The sequence below is a fragment of the Pipistrellus hanaki genome (assembly GCF_964339955.1).
Source record: "Pipistrellus hanaki genome assembly, chromosome: 1".
Lineage (NCBI taxonomy): Eukaryota > Metazoa > Chordata > Mammalia > Chiroptera > Vespertilionidae > Pipistrellus > Pipistrellus hanaki.
In genome coordinates this window covers 125,217,472-125,233,609 of record NC_140503.1, presented here as the reverse complement: position 1 = coordinate 125,233,609, position 16,138 = coordinate 125,217,472, and the positions used below count along the sequence as shown (strand labels likewise).

Genomic DNA, 16,138 nt, shown 5'->3' with positions numbered 1-16,138 from the left:
TTAAAAAGCAGGCCTTGGTCCAAGGACACCTTCCTCTCTCGCCTCAATCACTAGTGGCCCCTGTCTGCATTCACCCCTTTTCACCCATTACCATGCTGCGCCTGGGCTGAGGTCCTTCCCTAATGCACAGCCTTCCAATGGCTTTACTTGGCACTTAGATTACCATCTAAATTCCTGACCATGGCATCTGCATGTGTTTCTCCCTCATCCTGGACGGCTCTTCCCTTCCCCCTTCACTACCTAAGTCCTGTTCGTCTGTCAGGTCTTGTGTGTGTCACTTCCTCAGAGAAATGTCCTTGGTCTAGGCTAGAACTGCCAGTTAAACATTCATCCTTCACTTTTGCATAACACTCAATGCTCATATAATTATCTGTCCCATATCCATTTTCTCCACGGGATTAGGAATTCTAGGCAAGCAGCTGTGTCTGGATCATGCCCCCTGTCCTTACTCGGTAGTAGGCACATAAATATTTGTTGGATGTTTAGTCATATAAATGAATAAATGAGTGAATAGTGAATGAATGAATAAAGACTGAAGGGAAGAAGACCAAGGGCTTAGTCCATCCGAAATTAATGATGAATCTGGAATTTTAGCATTAAGCAGAGAAGGTGAGATGGCGCGGACAGTAGCCAGAAAGTCTCTGAAATCACATCACATCAATGACTTCGGGAAGGTCACGAACTTCTGCGCCAACCAGAGTGCACCAACAGCAGCTCCGAGGACACTCACCTGCACTATCTGTGAGGGTCTTAGTAGCTGATGTTTTCATCATCTTCTCGCTGAATAAAAAAAAAAGAGAGTCAGCTACACAGTTTCCAAAATGCCTTTTTTTTTTTTTTTTTTTTTTTGCCCCCTCCATTCATTATTCTAAGCAATGAGCAGCAGGTAGTGATGGTATCAAGCAATGAGGGGACTTTAGCATCAGCACCACTATTGGCCGGATGGAAAAGGCTTCCCAGGTGTGCACTGACACTGCGGGCGGAGTACAGCGGGTGGGCACTCATGACTCTGAGAGGATGGCGGAGGTGGGGACGTGTGGATGGTGGTTGCAGGCACTGCACAGTGGTCCATGAAGCCACATGCACTGGGAAGCCCATTTACCCTTCTTGGGCCAAAGTGTTACCTTCGACCAAGAATTATCAGATGGAAAAAAACAAACAAACAAACAAACCATGATTCAGAGAGATGTGACTATTTTCAGCCTTGAAATGATTACAAGAAAACATCTTAATGATTAAAGAGAAACAGATTGAATTATTTAATTGGTTTGTTTCTTCTTTTTACCTAGATGCATCTTTGCTATTACTTGTAAGGGGCCCTTTAAAAAGCGCAGACTGAACAAGGCCAGTTAAACTGGCAATCTGTCTCTCCATGGCTTGCATCCTCTCTCTGTAAAACAAGAGAATTGTTTGTTAAAAGCTTTATTGACTTTCAGACTGGTTCGTCTGGTGAATGATCACCCAGGGTCATTAAAGGTACCACCCAGTAGGCCAGCGAAGTGCACCTGCCTGGCTCGGAGAATGTGAAGGGCCTGCAAATCTCTGCTGAGCTTGAGTCGTGATGGGAGTTTAATACTAACCTCAGGACCTCACTGAAAAGACGCTGTGCAGACCTGCAGAGGCCTCCTGCAAAACTGGAAAGTGTCTCCCTCAGAAGTAACTCTGCTTGCGTGTAGTGTTTCTGAGCCTTTCTGCCCTGCTTCTGCCATTTTACTGCTGGTACCAGTAGTGTCCTACCTCAGCTGTGCCCAGTGGCTCAGGCCTCTAAGCTGTGCTCCTCAGCTGGGGACTGATGACCAGTTTTGGCGTCAGTGATGGGGATGTGTGTTGTGTGTGAGGTAAAACTTGTTTTATCATCTGAGAGCACCAACAATGAATGCCTCTTAAAACCATGGAAATATGTGGCTGAAATCACTGTCTGACTCTGAGGTGAATGGTGCTCAATCTAATGAAACAGGATCTTTAACCTGTGTTAGAGGGCTTCTCCAGGATCAAGCAGAAAAACAAATATCCCTAACATGAATGAGTAACCCCAATTGTTTAATGTGCACAGATGCCGCACCTGCACAGGGCTCTCTAATGGTTCATCACAGTTCATTTGGCTCAAATTTTTGTACCTCAGACAATGTCAGTTTCACAGAGCTATTACCTTTCTTTTCAGCACATTAAACAAACAACATCACCAGTGTCCTCCCTCTGCTGGCTAGGTGTAGAGGGCATCACATGACTGCAGGCAAATTCAGTGACATTTACTTGGGAGTTTAAAACATAAAGACAGGCAGCTTGAATAGTGGGGGCACCTGGCCGGCCATCGTGCCCCATGCACAGGTGTCCTGGTGTGAGAGTGAGAGAGAGAAGGGACCCCACTCTTCACCACGGTGTAGGTGTCGCCAACCTCTCCATGCTTCCTGTGCTACAAAGTGCATATTCACACAGCGTGGCTTTTACACGAAAGCCAACTATTTTATCAGGTACCCAATGGAAATTGTGGTGTTCTGTTCTTGCCCTGGAAAACAATAACTGGTTACGTTGGACTTATTGAGAGATGCTATATCTAAATCTTAAACTTCATGACAATCAAGCAGACTTTTAAGGGTAATTTGGTCCATATACAACTTTTTGGCCTTGGATTTTGCCTTGGGAATATAATCCTTATGAAACACCAAGTTTAATTTCACAATTACAAGCTTCTGACTTCAGAATTCTACGCTTTTTTTTTTTTTTAGTTTAAAATGAATGGTCTGTCACAATACTGAGTTTATTGGGTGAAAGTCACGCAGTCTAGGCAGTTCATGGTTGTAAACCCACTAAGAGAAAAGAAATGATTTAAGCATGAATAGTATGATCTCTTTGCTCTAGTCATGTGGGAAGGAGAAATCTCGAGCAGTGCAAGTGAGAATACATCTCCATCTCCATTCAGCGAGTTTCCCAGGTGTGGCAGTGAATGCTAAACTCCTGAGCTGCAAAGCATTTACAGTCACACCTGTGCTTCTGGTCTCCTCTCTGTCATAACACATGCATGTGCCAAAGAGGAAATGTAGGAAGAAACTACACTCAAGAAAGCAGGTTAGTAAATACCTAATGGATATCGTATGTTCATCAGACGCAGGTCGCTATGGTATGTCAGAAATGCCTGGCTAGCGGCTGATCATGCTGCCTGCCTGTGGGAGACACAGACTCACACAAATGGGCTCCTAGGAAATGAGTGGCTTCCACCAGGACCAGCTGAGTAGCGGGTGAAAGTTGTCCAGGGCCCCTGTTCTTCCCACAGTAATGCTGGAAGTCAAACTCATGATCCTCAGAGTCCAGGTACATTTAGAACCACCTCAAGATGTACTACTTTCCTGCTCTGACCCAATCCTAGGCAAATACAAAGCATTGCTTTCTTTTTCTTTTTTCTTTTAAAAGCAGCATGGCATTTTTATTTTATTTTTTAAAATATATTTTACTAATTTTTTACAGAGAGAAAAAGAGAGGGATAAAGTTAGAAACATTGATGAGAGAGGAACATCGATCAGCTGCCTCCTGCACACCCCCTACTGGGGATGTGCCTGCAATCAACCACCGTACATGCCCTTGACCGGAATCAAACCTAGGACCATTGAGTCCACAGGCCGATGCTCTATCCACTGAGCCAAACCGGTTTCAGCAGCAGCATGACATTTTTAGGGTCTAGACAACTTTGGTGAGGGTGGCTTGAGGGGTTCCATGAAGCTGGAGCGTGGGACAGGAAGGCATGGTCACAGCATAACTACAGACAGAGGACAGTGCTACTAAGAACTGTAACAAGCAGGTAGGTCTATGACTGTAGAGAATAAGTGAGGATCTGATAAGAGGGAAATGGCAGAAGAAGAGATTCAACATGATTAGGGCTAAATCATTGTTCTTTCTGAACCTTCACTGGCCACCAGGTTTCATGACCTTGTCTAAGAAAGGTCAGCGAAACATTAAAAACCAAAACAGCCCTGACCGGTTAGGCTCAGTGGCTAGAGTGTCAGCCTGTGGACTGAAGAGTCCCAGGCTCGATTCCGCTTGGTTGTGGGCACATCCCCAGTAGGGTGTGTGCAGGAGGCAGCTGATAGATGTTTCCCTCTCATTGATGTTTCTAACTATCCCTCTTCCTCTTCTCTGTAAACAGTCAATAAAATATATTTTTTAAAAACACCAAAACACACACACACACACACACACACACACACACACACACACACAATACAAAGCACCTGGATCTTTCCAGACTCAGGGCATTGATCTGCAACTAATCCATCACAGCGGTTGGAACCGCACAATGCTACAGCACAAGCCGGGTCATTTCCACATGAGTGTCCATAGGGTGGCATTTCCTCAGCTCAGTGAGTACTTGGCTTTTTGCTGTGCGTCCCCAGAAAACGGTTTTAGGGTGCAGAGAAAGGCAACCCACAAATCCACACTCCTCTTCTTACTCCCTAGGGATCATGTCCACATAGTTACAGAGCTTCCTGGGGTCAGAGTCTGGATGCTTTGAAGGAAAGGCCCTAGATTCAGGCCAGGTATCACACCCTTGGTTCTACTTTTCTGTATCTGTGAGGACCTCCGGGCTATGTCACTGGCTGGGCCCCAGAAGGAAGACAGGGTCTTTCAGGGCCTCCCGAGTTTAAAACACTTGAGCTGACACCTGAGGGAGCAATTCTCTCCCACTGACCAGGAAAGCGGGTCCTGCACGTGGCTGAGGCGCTGAATGCACATGCACTGTCTTGGCCAAAACCATGTTATAAAAGTACAATTTTTCAACACATGGAAATAAGAAAACTTTCCCTCTCCTATTTAATCATCAAAGTGTTTCTGGTTTCAGGATTCATTTGAGGGAGATTATCTGATTTATAAATTCATAAATAAAATTGTCTTTCCATTTCATGGTTGGTAATCAGGAAACAATTTTATGGTTTAACTCAATTACAGCAACTGGAAACTTAGGCAGCCTTTGCTCATGATGAAATGTTATGAAGTATGTTTTAATGTGAAACAAGGAGAAAAAAAACAGTGAAGTGCAGTGGAAGAAGAGAAATTATATATGACCCTCTCATTTTATTGGTGACAATTTTGTATAATAATCATCAAAATATTAAAGATGCTTAAGCTAATTCTTGCCAATATCACTTGGTTTAAGGTATTACAGGTTTGGTATAATTACTCTTGAAAGGATGGTTTAAAAGTGATTTCATAAACCATTTTCTATCATTCCATAAACCATATTTATGGGATTAGTATATATGGCTAACTAGTCATTTAGTGCAGTAAGTCGGCCTGTGTGAATGAATCTTTTCAGGGCCCAAGCATAATATTAATAAAAACTCAAGTCCAAGTCCAGGGAAAGTGCTGATCCCAGGATTGAAATTCCTGCTTCGAAAATGGGCTTTCCTGCAAGCACCAATCTGTCTGTGAAGACAGCAAAGCCTAGACTGCTCACAGTCTGCTCTCTGTCTTCAGAGTAGAGGGACGGAAAAATGTGCATTTGAGGGAATATTTTTAGCCAGTAACTCCATTTATACAATGTTTTTGGTCCAAGTTTTCACCTCTAACATTTTTGACCAGGGACTTGCCTTTGTCCTGAGGCCTCATTAAGCCCGAGTTAAATCTTTATCATTGCCTATCTAAGTAAATGAATGGCTATTAAAAAAACAAGTCAAGGCTGTAACAAGTCTGAGACTGGTAATTCCCCTGTAATGAAGCCCTTAGGCTATGTTTTTTAAAGATCCTAAACAAATGCCAGAGATCTAGCTGAAACCAGCCAACTTTTTGGAGCTGGCAGGACTGCTTAGGCCTCCAGTCAGAGGCATTCCCCTCCCTCCTTAACCAGTTACGAAGGTTGAAACCTAGTGGTGCAGGATAGCCAGTAACAATGACTGTAACCAGGGCAGGCATTCTGAGAGTGCTTTCTAGCTGGTCCATCAATTCACGTCTAGTTCTAATACTGTCTGATTTGTTTTTTGCTCCAGCTCATTCCCTGTCATCTCTCTACCCCCAGAAAGGGACAAATGGCCAACGAGTCCTCAACAAATGTTTTTGAGCACTTACATTGTGCTACATGCCACAGTGCAAGCTGCTGTGGACACAGCAGTGATAGAGTACCATCATTAGGCAGTATCTTCCTTTCACCAAGTCACTCTTTTTTTTTTCTTTTTCTTTTTCTTTTTTTTTTTTTCTGGGAGAAATCTCAGTGAATTAAAGCCCAGTGCCAAAGGCATTTCCCAGAACTGAACAATGAACAGGCTTCAAGTTGTTTGCTCATGCCCCGACTCTCTGGTATGAGGGGAAAAAACCAAAGTAATTGAAGACACTATTTCCAGATAAGTTCAACAAAACACTGGAATTCAAGTGATCTGAACTTGTGATACAGCTTCAAAGAGGACCCTGAGCAGCCAGCTTTCTATTTTTGCCCCTACTTTAACATATTAGTGAAAGAACTATATACCAAACATATTCTTCCAAAAACTTCCAACAAATGTTAACTTCTCATTCAAACATTCAGATTTATTGAGGCGATACTGATGGAGTTGATAGTGACTACAATGGGGCTACAATGTTTTGTGTGCATTAATATAGTTCCCCTACCTCTGCACACCCTTATAGATAACAACCATATCTTGCACTTTTCTTGCATGTACAAACATTAGAGGAGGACTGAATACACAAAGGGTCATTAAAAAATACTGCTTATAACCCGACCTTGTCTGTTCCCCAGCCCACTGCTCAGAGAGAAGAAAGGAGTTCTGTGTTCCGTATTGCCACTTCATCCCCTGTCTGAATTACTCATCTGTACCTTCTAGTGCCATTTGAGACCAAGGCTACAATCATCCGCACCCTCATATTCCCAATCACTATGTATGGAAGTAGAAGTTGGACAGTGAAGAAGACTGATGGGAAAATACTAATTAAATAACAGTATTGGAGGAGAGCGCTACAGGTACCCAGAAGCATTGGAACGGTGAACAAGTGGGTCCTACAGCAAATTAAGTCTGAAACATCACGAGGCAAAAATGACAAAACTGAAGCTACCCTACTTGGGCATATCATGAGAAGGCAGGGTGTTTTTTGTTTGTTTGTTTGTTTGTTTTTAAAGACAATAATGCTGGGAAACATAAAAGTCAGCAGGAATAAGAAAACCAAACATGAGATGGATTGATTTCCTAACAGAAGCTATAGGCATGCATCTCCAGGTGCTGAGCAGGGCTGCTGAGGACAGGGCACTGCGGACATCACTCATTCATAGAGTCTCCAGGAGTGGGAGCTGACTCACTGGCATGTAACACACACAAGTTGCCTACCTAATCTATCAATAGAAAAGTCCCTCACATCCTTGGATGACTTCAACCGGGAAAGATGTCCTCCTGTCTGCCACACTGTAGCCCATCATCCTTTGTAGCTTCAATATCCATGCTGATAACCCTTTCAAAAGTTTGGCATTATAGATCCTCCAACTCTTCTTCACAGATATTCTCTGAGCTTAAGTTATTAGTTGGTAAGTTTTTCTGTCCAGATCAGAAACTCTGAAATCCTCTCTAAGTGTAGCAATCTTTATTTGTCTTCGATTCCCTCAGTCACACAGATCAGCTCTTTACTTGCATCCTTACCTCCTTCATCCTCAGCCATTAAGACTGTCTGGAAATTCATTTTAATTTTCCTGCTCCTCACCCTGATGGTCCACACGCACTCTCTCCACTGTCCTGATCCGATTCTCTGTGGCTGGCCTCTCTCTTAGCCTTGCAGTTCCTATGCTGGCTGACTTTGAAATAAATGAGAGGAAAGGACCCCTTTATGGCCCTTTGTTTCTTCCCATCACTTCCTCTTGGTGATACTTCAAGGAGACAGAATGTGGAATCCTTGTCAGGCAACCTGGTTTCCCTCAAGTCGGGAAAGACAATGACCAAAGCAAAGGTGTTCATCTGGGATGCTCTGCATTTTACTTATGGCCCATAAAGCTACACACTGAATGACAACTGTAGAGAAATAAGCAAAAAACTGGAGCCCCATTTATGAGGATCTGGGGAGAAAAAGCTATATCTAATCTTCATAAATTTACCAAGGCATTGAGAGAATGAGAGTTTATAATGAGATGTGAAAAGAAATGCTGTGGAGATGACAGTATTCCCTGTGATAAATAGTTCTTCACATATTACTACTGCTGCTATTTACCCAGAATGCCTTAGTGATGAGGTTTAATTATCAATAACTCAATTCAACAATTGCTTTGAGTATGAGCACTGTGATAGCCCTGGGAGTAAATGCTGTCAGAGTCTTTCTTCTTGACCTCAGGTTTCAGATGCCCAGCTCGGTGGCTGGATCTGCAGGGTCTAGGTGCTCTTAGTAGTTAAGTGGTGCTGGATGGAGAGGCCAGCTACTCCTCCTGAGAGGAAACATGTGCAGGAAGGCAAAGCCAATAGTGGGATTTAGCCAGAAGAAAGGAGAAGAGAGTAGAACAGAATGTTCTACATAAGAAGAGTTCCAGACATAAGCAGAAGCATTGGATTAATAAAAATTGACAGGAGCAAAAACAGTGGACTAGGATTTAGGGGCAGGGTAGGGGGGGCGGTGTAGCATGAAGGCCATTGAGGCAGATCAGGTGACAGTGGTAGTGACTTGGACCAGAGTGGTGGAGTGAGGTAGAGAGCAATGGCTGGAGGCAGAGAATCTTTGGATATAGAACTATGTCTGGTTGCCCAGATGTGGAGTATGAGAGACAGTAATCAAGATGACACCAAGGCTTTCGGCCTATGTAATAGATGAAGTTGTCATATATGAGATGGGAAAATAGGCATTCGTTTTTGGACATGCTGAGTTTGAGTTGACCACCAGACATCCAAGGGGAGATAAAAATCTCCACTCATAAATCACTCAATATCTCTGAGTCTAAGTTTCCTCAACTGTCAACCTAGGGTAACAACTGCCTTCCCTGTCCCACAGGGCTGTCATCCTACTACAATGAAGGTGAGCAAGAAAAATGTATGAAAAAGCACTTTATAACTTGCAATGTTATGGATGTGGAAGGCTTCTTTTGTCACTTCAATTTCACTCATTCAACAGGTATTTTTCTGGTATGGACTGTGTGCCAGGTACAGTGGCAGATGCTTGGGCTATAGCTGTGAATAAAGCTACGGGCTTCTTACCCTCCAGAACTTACATTTTAGGGGTGAGGGTAATGGGACAACAAACCAAGTAGAGCAAAATGTGTGTGTGTATGTGTGTGTGTTTGCATGTAAATATACATATACTATTTATGTAATCGTGTGCATATATGTGTGTGTATGTTTGTACAATGATCGGTTAGAAAAGGCCTCCTTGAGCAGATGGTGTGTGTTTTTTTTAAATATTTTTAAATTGATTTTTAGAAAGGGAGGAACAGAGAGGAATAGAGAAATAGAAACATTGATGAGAGAATCATCATCAATCAGCTGCCTCTTGTATATGCCTCTACTGGAGATGGAGCCTGTAACCTGGGCATGTGCCCCAACTGGGAACTGAACTGGTGACCTCTTGGTTCCTGGGTTGACAGAGCAGATGGTGATTAAGTGAAGCCTTGACACTGGCAAGAGGCCAGCCAGGTAGACAGACATCTGCTGGAAGAGAAGAACAAATGCAAAGTGCCAGAGGCAGGACGTGGAATGGAGCTCGGACAGGGAGCGTAAAGGGCTGAATGAATACTCTGCACACAGAGGAAGCAGGGTCTCTAAGGGTCACTCCTTGTTAAGCAGACACCCATTCTCTAATGTTCAATTCTGAGCGGATACCACCTCTGAAAGCCGGCCAGACTGAGACTTGTAGAATCATGCAACTTTCTAGTTGGAGAGAACTTACTTAGGCCCCATGATGTTCTTTCCATTCTAATTCAGTGATTTTGGATAAAAGCAAAATAATAATAATAATAATAATAATAATAATAATAATAAGTAAATAAAAGCATTCAGGCCCAGCAGGCTGGGCAAAACGGAGCCACACCCAGGCCTGTGCTCCCTGCGTGCACACTCACTGATTTCCGGCGTCCTGACAGCGTTCTGCCCAGCACGGCAAGCTCTCTGGGAACGCTCCAGGCAGCCTTTGCTCTATTTCACAACATGCTTCCTGGTAGGCTGTTTTGTCTGGGACCAAATACAGTCCCAAGTCGGGCATGAGGACACACAGTCTCTCAGATCCAAATGGCCAACACATTACGGCTCCTTTCCACAAAGGACTGTGGCTTCACAGTGTTATCTCAATTAAGACTCTCATTTATAGAAAACTTTCCAGTTCACAAGAGGATTTTACACTCATTTTCCTTTCACCGGCACAGACCCCTTCAGAGGTCATGGTTATTGTTCCGTTGTGGCCAAGTACACAAGGCTCAGGGAGGTGGGGTCGCCCTAAGGGAACACGACTAGCTCACCTGCACGCACACCTGCACACCCAGTGCTCCCCGCGGGGCTCTGCGCTGCCCGCCTCGTGACTCACCAGCAGGGTTGAGAGCCATCCCTCCTCAGGGGCAAGCCTCCACCCTGCTTGCTTAAATCATCTACTTTACATTTTCGTTCTCTTCCCTGAGGGGAATTTTTAATATTCATGCTCTAGAAGTGACAGCTCATTTTTTTTGGTACAGGAACAAACTAGTATGAATAGCTGTTTGTTCAGGTTCTGGCAACCTGATCACGGGCCTGTGATTTACCTTCCAAGGAGAGATGGTGTCAGAAGCGACGGGAGATGGTCTCTCCCGTGGTCCTAAGGGAGCTGGAAACTAACTGCCACTCCCACCTGCCCTGGGTCTGCAACCTGTCAGCATGCACTCAGAAGAAGTAAGATAATGACTCTGAAGAAAAAAAAAAAACCTAAAAACTAAAAACATTTCCTATACGTGGCTTCTCTCATGTTTTTTTTTCATTTTGTCTTCTTGGATACTGTGCTTGCTGGAGGAGTTGGGATACACAGCCTTGACTAAAAAGATGAGAAATACTGAGACAGCACGAGAGTGAAAACATCGTTTGACTCGTGGCTCTAGTCACTGGACCTTTGGGAAGTCTCCTGACCGTTTCTCCTTCTGTAAAGCCACCGGTTAGGAGCGTGGTCTCTAAGATCCCCCGGCTCTGAAGAGGACCGGGAGGAGAGGTTTTCCTGGCCATGCAGGTTGGTCCTACAAGACTGTTGTGGGTAATACAGACTTTGTGAGGCCTGCAGTTTTTGAAAGTTCAAATTCATGCTTATTAGACCCGATGCACGCGCGCTCTCGCTCTCTCTCCATATATATATATTATATATATATATATATATATATATATATATATATATGTAAATAAATTTTTAAAAAATATATTTTATCAATTTTTTACAGAGAGGAAGAGAGAGGGATAGAGAGTTAGAAACATTGATGGGAGAGAAACATCAATCAGCTGCCTCCTGCAAGCCCTCCACTGGGGATGTGCCCACAACCAAGGTACATGCCCTTGACCAGAATGGAACCTGGGACCTTCAGTCCCAAGGCTGACGCTCTATCCACTGGGCCAAACCGGTTTCGTCTTGTCTTTTCTTTTCTTTTCTTTTCTTTTCTTTTCTTTTCTTTTCTTTTCTTTTCTTTCCTTTCCTTTCCTTTCCTTTCCTTTCCTTTCCTTTCCTTTCCTTTCCTTTTCTTTTCTTTCTCTCTTTCTTTCCTTCTGGCTATATTTTTGAATCACTTCATTTGTGAATAACAAAGTTCAAAATTCAAACAAGTGCAATCACCCTGATCTTGACCAGACAGAAGGACAACATAAGCCATGATGGGTCTGCGTTGAGTCTTTCAAAAAGGCTGAACCCGCACCTAAGCATGCATTCATCTTCTCTTTGAAAAAAGAGGTTCCAGTCGACAAGGAAAGGGGCTTATCTGAATCTCACAGTATTTATGTTCCTCTGGCTTAGCTTCCGGTTTCAGACCCAAAGCATCTGACTGACAGCACCTCATGAATATTCAAAGGCAATAGAAGGGCATATTTAAATTTCACCTAATTAGTGACAGATGATGGCTTTTCCTTTTGGGAAACTGGTTTAAAGTAACACAGACTTTGTAACAGTCATTCCACTGGTATTTTTGATAGAATGTTCCTTGTGCAAGAGGAGTGCTATCTTCAAAACCTGTCAGGTGGCTAAGTACCATGTTTATCAGACAGCTGCTGCCTCCACTCAGCAGTTAAGAAATGACTAGGAAATATTACTTAACCATGAAGCTTATATTTCTGTGACTGAAGCAGTAATTCAATTTATTGACTTCTGAGACCAGCAAAACATATCCAGATGATATTTTTATAGGCACCATAATGCTATCAATAGAGCAGATTTTGGGTAAAGAGCAGCCTGACTTCCCAAGTAATATCTTCATATCTTTTCATTGAATTGATATATATATATATATATCTTAAATTCTAGCTCATCTCCAGACCAGCATGAGTTGAGGAAAGTGCTCCCTTGTCTGAATTCATAGCCATTGTTGTCTGCATCACTTTTTTGGAATTAATTATGTACAAGCAGTCCCCAAATTAGGCTTGTAATTAAAAGTTTACTTGTACTTTCATTGTTTAGAACTTGGAATAAATGGTGGTTGAATTTCCAGCTGGACCACGGAAACCTCTATAACCTACAGTGTATTATTAGTTGTATCATTGTTCTTCATTGTTTTCAGAGAAAACGTGGCCCGACTTCCCAGCTGGACTTCTCGATGCTGGGAACAGAACTGCTCCTGGACGAAGCTGCAGGCTCTGGGGGAGCCATTTCCCCTCGAGTGACTTGCATGGCCTCCTCCCTTCTCTGCGAGACAGCGTTACTGTCAAAGTGACAGGAAAACAATCCCCGAGCAGAACCCATGAATGAAATCCCATTTCTGTGGTTGTTCTGCAAAAACAGTTACTTAGTAGGCATTTAGAGTTCAGACGTTTCCTGTACCTAACTGTGTTTATATATATGTTTATATTACAATTTTGATGTATGTGCATGTTTTTTTTTTTAATTAATCCTCACCTGTGGATATTTTTTCCATTGTTTTTGTTTGTTTGTTTGTTTGTTTGTTTTGTTTTTTAGAAAGTGTTAGGGAGGGGGAGAGACAGAGAGAGAGAGAAACATCGATGTGAGAGAGACACATTGATCGGTTGCCTCCTGCATGTGCCCAGACTGGGGTCTGGGAGAAAGCTTGCAACTGAGGTACGTGTCCTTGACCGGAATTGAATCCAGAACTCCTCAGTCTGAGGGCTGACGATCTAACCACTGAGAAAAAACAGCGAGGGTACAATTTTGATGTTTTATGACGGTCTTCAGTTTGCCTTCCTTGTGCATGAGGGCTACATAGACATTTCTTTGTGTCCTGCAAAACATCCCGCCTATAGCTAAGCACAGAAGAGAAGCTCAATAAACATTTATTATTGATCCATAATTAGAGCTGCATGGAAAAGCAATTGAGATAAGAGTTGAATCATTCAGGCCCTATCAGGCATCAACACAGATAATCTAACAATTTCTACTGCACCTGGTTAGGCGTCTTGTCTTTCCACTGTTTGGTCGATTTGCATATTAGGGTTTTATTTTATAGGATTTTACAGATGATCAAAGGAAGGCAGAGCAAGAGTCAGTAATGTGTCAAAGGTCCCAACTGCCAGCAAATGTTAGAACTCAGATCTGAACCAAGCAATCTGGCTTTGGAGTCCAAGTTCATAAATAAACACGGCTTGTTACTGCCTCTCAATAAATGGTGGATTGCAGATTGATTGAACTGAAAGTAATGACAGCAAGTTATAACAATAAGTAAGTTGTTTTACCAAGAGGAAAGCAAAGAATAGAATAAAAGTTGTCAAGATCTGTGTTTTAGGAATGTCATGATTTACATTCCTTTAAGTGTGAGGCATTATTTCATTTGCCCACTGCAATAAGTGGGAAAAGTCCAAATTTCCTTTACAGCACTGCTTCTCAGCCAGGGGCGTTTTTCCTCCCGGGGATCTGATTATGTCTGGAGACATTTTTGATGGTCATGACAGGCAAGGTTGTTTGGGGGAGGGGAGTAGTTTGCTACTGGCATCTACTGGAGTAGAGACTGGAAATGCTGCTAAACACCCCACAACACACAAGAGAACCCCTCTCTCCTCGCCCAATTATGAGGCCCAAAGTATCAATAGTGAGCAAGTTAAGAAAACATTGCTTTAGAAAGATGCCAAGTCTAGTTACTTAGGATACCTCTGATGTGGCTCACATCTAATGAAACACAGAGGAGAAGGAAAAAAATCAATCATTCTATCTTGATAATTCAGATTCACCTCTGTAGCAGGACAAAACACAGTTTAAAAAATCTTCAAATGTCTGTCAGTCACGGTGAACATGTTTAAATGACATAAATCTGAATTTAAACTTTCACTCAATCAACTGCTAAACCAAGGCTGCATCCCACCCCTCAAAGTTACCAACACAGTAACATATAATCCTCGTAAAATGAGAAAATGATGTAAAATGATTAAGAACAGACACCAGTTGCCAGTTAGCATGCAGGCTTCCTCCTGTACACAGAATTTTTATTCTCCCTTCTTTCTACTTGGCTCAAGACAAGAGTTTCTGTTTCTTTAAATCTGTGATGTTTCAGAAATCCTAGCAGAACTCCACGTGGCTTCTCTTTCCCCAGATATACATGTCCAGACAGGGAGAGAATGTCTCCTCTGTGGATTCTTGACTAGTTTGTTGAATTTAGCTACTGTACGTGCAGAATAGTAAGATATGATCTTAGTTCAAGTTTACCATGTTTTGTTGAAAAATATTTCATTAGGAGGAATCTGTTATACATTTGGAGGGAGAGCTATTAGTCACTTTGAAATGAGTACCCTTGAATTTTCGAGTGCTATTTCAATAAAGATATTGCACATTATATGATTCAAACTATAAATACAAGATAGCAAAACATAAATGCCCTAGGATTTTATAATTCTTAAGTGCTGTTTTATGTGCCATGAATAGAAATAATGGTGCTATTTAATGAAGTAATTTTACAACCGAGCGAAGAGAGGGCCCGTGCACTAAATCATGTTATACACCGTTCCCTCGGCACTCCCTAACCGGCACAGGGACCCACTCGCTTCTTGGAGTCCCAGCTGAAGGGAAGCCATCTGAGGAAAGCCAACTCATCACTCAAGATTCTTCTCTTTTCTTTCTAGAAGCTCAGATATGAGAATTGCTCTCCTGAAGGTCAAAGCAGTTGCAATCTGCTCATCTACCCCAAAGCCCACGGCCATCTTGAGAGAAGAGCCCTACCAACATTTCTCCAATATACATGATTTTTTTCCAGGTCTTCAATGCATAATTTGTCATTTTTTAGTGTTTTGTGGAAGCATATTCATAAAAACAAGAGATGCCAAATTTATTAAATCAAGGCACCTGACTAAATATAAGAATCAAGATGAAATTACTTTAAACTCATTTTCAAGTCAATAGGGTTGTTATAAAATAATGTGCTCTCAAAACAAAAAAGCTACCATTGGAAGTTTCCTGATCACAGATGGGAAAGAAAGGATTTTTCCTCTGTGACTGCAAACATCCTGCAGTTATTCCATCCCTTCCATGGAATGCTCTTCTGAACAGCATCTGGGTCCAGCTGTGCCCCAAAGAAAGCATCGCCACAGATTTCTGAGTCTCCCTCCTGTGTTTCTGTAGCATCCCGTCTTAGATGTAAAAGTTCACTTCAGAGCTCTATAAAAAGAGCACTCTCAGGTTTATTTGCTTTTTAACATCATTAAATTGCAAAAGAAATTGGTTTGGCACTTTATAGAACCCTATCCTCATGAAATTAGACATTTAGGCATTGAAGACTTTTTAAAAAATACTTCCACAGATTAAATATATCTGAAATAACATCCAGTATAGATGAAACAATGGATTATCATTTTGTGCTTCAGTAAGTGTTTTGTGTTCTTGTTTTTAAAAAATTTCATTGACATAGTCCTCACATTCATTGTTGTAAAAATAAAATCTACCAAGAAGGTTCTCTATATTCTTTCTTTATTTCTGCATAATTGTGCTAATGTATTAGCTAGGGCAGCTATATTTTAAATGGCATGTTTATATTTAGCAGCTAATTATGCAAATTCTACCATGATTATGATTGTAAATATCCTTCAGGAGCAGTCACTTAGCATCTAGT

General features: G+C 42.2%; 1 protein-coding gene across 13 annotated transcripts in view; it reads right to left on the bottom strand.

The window, feature by feature from the left end:
• The window catches only part of KIAA1217, a 437,889-nt gene that overhangs the window by 44,670 nt on the left and 377,081 nt on the right, over window positions 1-16,138 (bottom strand). For 9 of the 13 annotated variants that reach the window (XM_084867741.1, XM_084867745.1, XM_084867750.1 and 6 more), the window contains 2 exons: window positions 1,286-1,390; window positions 731-780 (listed from right to left, as the gene is read on the bottom strand). In XM_084867741.1, coding sequence (XP_084723867.1) covers window positions 731-780; window positions 1,286-1,390 — 155 coding nt within the window. The remainder of the gene's footprint in view (window positions 1-730; window positions 781-1,285; window positions 1,391-16,138) is intronic. The other 4 variants (XM_084867746.1, XM_084867744.1, XM_084867748.1 and 1 more) reach the window with 1 other exon arrangement.